This window comes from Vicugna pacos, chromosome 16 (genome assembly GCF_048564905.1).
Source record: "Vicugna pacos chromosome 16, VicPac4, whole genome shotgun sequence".
Taxonomy (NCBI): domain Eukaryota; kingdom Metazoa; phylum Chordata; class Mammalia; order Artiodactyla; family Camelidae; genus Vicugna; species Vicugna pacos.
The window spans coordinates 18,517,813-18,523,125 of NC_133002.1; the positions used below are offsets into that span (position 1 = coordinate 18,517,813).

General features: G+C 50.8%; 1 protein-coding gene across 1 annotated transcript; it reads left to right on the forward strand.

The window, feature by feature from the left end:
* The first annotated feature begins 264 nt into the window (after positions 1-264).
* LOC140686057 (uncharacterized) lies at positions 265-4,316 on the forward strand. The gene is made up of 2 exons (XM_072938597.1): positions 265-388; positions 485-4,316. The coding sequence occupies exon 2, from the start codon at positions 2,400-2,402 to the stop codon at positions 3,897-3,899; it is 1,500 nt and encodes a 499-aa protein (XP_072794698.1). The 5' UTR covers positions 265-388; positions 485-2,399; the 3' UTR covers positions 3,900-4,316.
* Positions 4,317-5,313: the final 997 nt, after the last annotated feature.

Consider the following 5,313-nt stretch of genomic DNA (forward strand, 5'->3'; position numbering starts at 1 on the left):
CTTAGCAGATGCATATTAGAAAAAAATGTTGATACCATGTCACCTTTAGTTCAGACTTACAGACAACAAAGCTCTAGATGTGGGAACGTCACAATCTGGCAGGTGGAACAAGCTTCCACACCAGCAAATCCAGAAGGCCTGCCTGGTAGAGCTCCACAGCCCTGTGGCTCAACAGGGCTTCCCCGAGAGGAGGAAACGCCCCCCCCAGCAGCCCCGCATCAGCTTGCATTCTCACTGTGGTCTTCTCTTTGTACTTCCCTGCAGTGCTTGAGAAGCAACTGGAAATGAGAGACAGCTTCTTCTCAGAAGTGGTGTAGGGCTTTCTGTTGTGGAAGCAATCATCCACAAGTCTTACAATTTGCTTTTCCACGAGCAAGAAAATTAGCAGGTGTGTTTTGGCTGAAATGACTGCTTTACTAATTGACCAAAATCATAGACTTTAGCAGAACCGAGATAACTTGTTCTCTTTTTCACCCTTGGCAAGGGGCAAGAACAAAGACCAACTGGACTTGTGAAGGAAAAGCCCAGCTGGGCTAACAAGCTAAGTCACAAATCTAAGTGCAACAAGTGTCGGATTACTGATCTGAGTTCTGCTGGGCTAACTCATAAATCTGAAGTTTAGTGTCAGTCTATTGGGCTAACGAGCTCAGTCACAAATCTAAGTGTGATAAGTGTCGGTTTACTGATATAAGTTCTGCCAGGCTAACTTGTAAATCTAAAGTTTAGTGTCAGTTTACTGGGCTAACAAGCTAACTCGTAAATCCAAGCTCAACAAGTGTCAGTAACGTGATCTGTTCCAAATTGATAAGCTCCAGTGTACTGATTCCTTGCTTTTTGTTGTTTGAACCTTATTGGCTAATAGCCCCATACTTGTAATTAACCCTATAAAACCTCATGTGCACGTCTTGGAGGTGCTCAGAGCTTCGGAGCAGAAGCCCCTCTGAGCCCGCCGGCGTAATAAATCTGAGTACTCCAACCCTCCGAGTGGTGCTTGTTTCTTGGCTGGCCTGTCATTTCCGTAACATTTTTGGAGGCCCCAGCGAGATACAACCACGCCGGCCCCTTGAGCCGCTGGACTGGTGGCTCTGGCCCACCGGGGGACGGGACTCCGGCAGCGAACGAGGAGGCGCCACCCGACGGTATTCCGGGTTCTCTTTCATGACGACAACTCGGCCCCCCGGGTGGCTGGGCTACAACCAGAGCCAGACTCCGTGGAGGGACGGACGGACTCACCAGGTGGCCGTCCGGACAAGGTAGGATCCCCCGGGAGGAATCAGGTCCTGTCCCATTGGACAGAAGAGGAGGCTGATCCCCTCCTACAGGCTCTCCGTCTGATGGTAACTCAGACGGGGAAATCAGGAATCAGGTCAGGAATCAGGTCCTGTCCCAGTGGACAGAAGAGGAGGCTGATCCCCTCCTACAGGAAATAGGATATTGGTATTGGTGGGAGGAATGTTGTTAACCTCTGTGTGTGTGTGTATGTGTGTATGTGTGAGTGAATGAGCGGCCTGTGAAACATGCGATCAGGCTCGAGTTTGTAGCTCCACGGCATTCTGCTACGGAGTTCGAGTGAGTCCCAACCTGCGGTTCCGTGGTGACCTCATACGGCTCAGGGCGGTATCGGTCCCTCAGGGTCCCGATCGGAGTCAGCGGCTTATACTGACCCGCCAAAGCTAAGAGGCACCTTCGTCCCCGCGAGGGGAGCGGCCAGGCGGACGCAACGAAAACCCTCCCTTGTCTTGTCTGCGACACCGGCACAGGGTGGCTACACTGGGAGGGAAAAGGACATAGCCAATGAGTCAACGCCCCTGTGCCCTTGGAGGCTAGGATGCTATTTCTTTGAGAAAGTCTCCTACCTGACTCTGTCACAGAACACCCGAGACTTATTGTTCCCCTACTGAACTGACCCAAGTAGTGCCCCTTTTGCCTAGCCCCAGACATCCAGGACGTAAGTTTAAAAGATGAATTCCTTCAGGACCGGGCTTGCCCAGCCCTGGAGGTCCCTTTTCTAGTCCATTTGTTTTGCCATCTGCCGTCAGTCCCACGCCCCTGATACGTTAGTTCAGAATATAGAGAGAATTTAATGAAGAAAGTCCCTGAAACTGCTTGAGGCCTTGAGATCCAGAGACATCAGCTGAGACTGGAACCCAGAGTCCCTGACCAAGTTAGCCTTAAAACAACTCATAGACCCAGCAAGAGAGCAGTCTCTCTGGGAACTCCGGTGTTTTGAAGAGTGAAGAAGAAAAAGATATAAAGGCTACCTTCCCAAACATCTAAAGCAACAGAACTATTATCCTTAAATATCTAAAAGAATGGGAGGCTCTAAGTCAAAACCCACCACTCTAGACTGCATGATTAAGAATTTCAAAAAGGGGTTCTCAGGAGACTATGGAATTTGAATGACCCCTGGCAGGCTGCGCACTTTGTGTGAGCTTGAATGGACTGCCTTTGGAGTCGGGTGGCCCTCAGGAGGAACTCTGGACCTAGCAACAGTGCGAGCAGTCTATCAAATAATCACTGGAACCCCAGGCCACCCAGATCAATTCCCTTACATTGACTCCTGGCTGAATATCGCCCAGACTCTACCCCCATGGATTCGGTTTTGCTCAAATGGACCTGGACAATGCAAGATATTAGCAGCTCAGCCAGTCCAGGCCAAAAAGACAGACAGAAAAAAACCGATTTTCCAGGGAGACGCAGAAGACGAGATATGTCTGCCCCCTCCATATGCCCCCAAGGCACAAACACCTCCAGTCCCATTGGAGACACCACCACCCTCTGTGTCACCACCTCCCCAACCTGAGGACCCAGAGGCAGAACTCAGCCCCCAGCCTGAGCCGGTAGGAAGGAGACTCCGCTCAACACAAGCCGTGAAGCCAGCACCATCGGCCCTCCAAATGCCGCTGCGGGAGACACAAGGGCCACAGCAAGTTGGGGAAGACGGGACTGTTCAGCCTGGGCACCCCGTACTCTACTACCAACCCTTTAGCACCACAGACCTTCTCAATTGGCGCCATCACACTCCTTCCTACTCTGAAAAGCCACAGGCTATGATTGACCTCATAGAGTCTATCTTCCATTCTCACCGGCCCACCTGGGAAGATGTCTGCCAGCTGCTTCTGACTCTTTTCAATACAGAGGAGAGGAGACGCATTCTCACTGAAGCACGAAAATGGCTGCAGGGCCGAGCCCCTGGGGACACAATGGATGTTGAGGCGTGGGCCATGACACGTGCCCCTGACACCAGACCAGATTGGGACTTTAACACTCAAGAAGGAAGAGAAGCACTACGTGAGTACCGGGAGGCCATCCTACAAGGGCTAAAAGCAGGAGCCAAGAAGCCAACTAACATGTCTAAAACGACCACAGTGACCCAGAGGCCAGACGAAACCCCCACTGACTTCTATGAGAGACTGTGTGAAACATTCCGAGTCTACACTCCTTTTGATCCTGAGGCCCAAGAAAACCAACGGATGGTCAACGCTGCCTTCGTAGCCCAATCATACCCAGATATACGCCGGAAACTCCAAAAACTGGATGGATTCGCAGGGATGAACGCTACACAGCTGCTGGAAGTAGCAAACAAAGTTTTTGTAAACCGAAAACGGGAAGCCCAACGAGAAGCAGACCAGCGAATGAAGCAGAAAGCCGCGCTCCTTGCAGCAGCCCTGGGGAAAGCAGGCTTCAGCCAGAACCCTGCACCACCCCGGAAGAGGGGACCCCAACCATGGATGCCCCTGGGCCGAGACCAATGTGCATACTGCCGGGAGACTGGGCACTGGAAGAACGAGTGCCCAAACAGAAAGGATGGAAAGAGAGCACTCCCTAAAAGGCCTACTTATCAGCTGGAGCCACCAGCCAGTAATCACATCGGACTGGCTGGGGTTAACTCAGAATAGGAGAGACCGGGCTCCCTGCCCCTGGGCCCCCGGGAGCCCAAGGTCAAGATGTTTATAGGGGGCCAACCAATGACTTTTATGGTAGACACAGGAACAGAGTATTCTGTGGTGACCCAACCTGTAGCCCCCCTGACCAAAAAAAAAAGGTGACTATTATTGGGGCTACTGGGGACTCAACTGCCCGCCATTTCTGCCAACCACGATCCTGTCAAGTAGGGGGCCATCTAGTGACACATGAATTTTTATATTTGCCTGAATGCCCAATACCATTGCTTGGAAGAGACCTTCTGTCTAAATTGGGGGCACAAATTACCTTTGTCCCCGGGAAACAGGCACATCTGACCCTACAGGGAGAGTCTATGATTCTAGCCATCTCAGTTCCCCGAGAAGAAGAGTGGCGTCTGTATGAGAGCAGAGAACTCCAAGAAAATCCTTGCAAACTCCTGGAAGAGTTTCCATTAGTCTGGGCTGAAAATGGACCACCAGGCTTGACACATAATCAGGCACCACTGGTGATTGACCTCAAACCTAGAGCCAGCCCAGTCAGACAGAAGCAATATCCCATGCCTCGAGAGGCCCACCTAGGAATCCAGAAGCATATACAGAGCCTCAGACAAGAGGAAATCCTAACTGAGTGCAGATCTCCCTGGAACACACCGTTGCTCCCAGTGAAGAAAGCAGAAGGAACAGATTATAGGCCAGTGCAGGACTTACGAAAAGTAAATAAAGTAGTCACTACAATACATTCAGCAGTGCCAAATCCATACACTCTTCTGGGCCTCATTCCGGCAGATGCCAAATGGTTTACATGCCTAGACCTTAAAGATGCTTTCTTCTGTCTTCGACTCTCACCTGTGAGCCAGCCCATATTCGCATTTGAATGGGAGGATCCCCATACAGGAGGAAAAACTCAACTGACATGGACACGTCTTCCCCAAGGCTTTAAAAACTCGCCCACCTTGTTCGGAGAGGCACTAGCCGCAGACCTTGTAAAATTCCCTGGGGAAACATTAAACTGTACTCTGCTCCAGTATGTGGATGACTTGCTGTTAGCCAGCCCCAGTGAAGAGGACTGTTGGAAAGAAACTCGAGCCCTCCTAGGGTTACTCCAAACAACTGGGTACAAGGTCTCATGGAAAAAGGCCCAGATCTGCAAAAAGACAGTCAAATACTTGGGATTTATTATCTCAGAGGGACACCGAGCCCTAGGACCAGAACGAAAACAAGTTATTTGTGCCATACCCAGACCGGAAACAAAAAGGAAACTGAGAGAGTTCCTGGGCGCAGCTGGGTTTTGCCGGATCTGGATCCCCGGATTTTCAAGAATAGCCAAGCCCCTCTATGAAGCAACTGCTGGATCAGGAAAAGAAACCCTCAAATGGGAAACTAAACAAGAAAATGCCTTTAGGCAATT

Bases quoted from the DNA above. Each gene is read 5' to 3' on its own strand.
- LOC140686057 (XM_072938597.1), top strand. From the start codon at position 2,400: ATGACCCCTGGCAGGCTGCGCACTTTGTGTGAGCTTGAATGGACTGCC.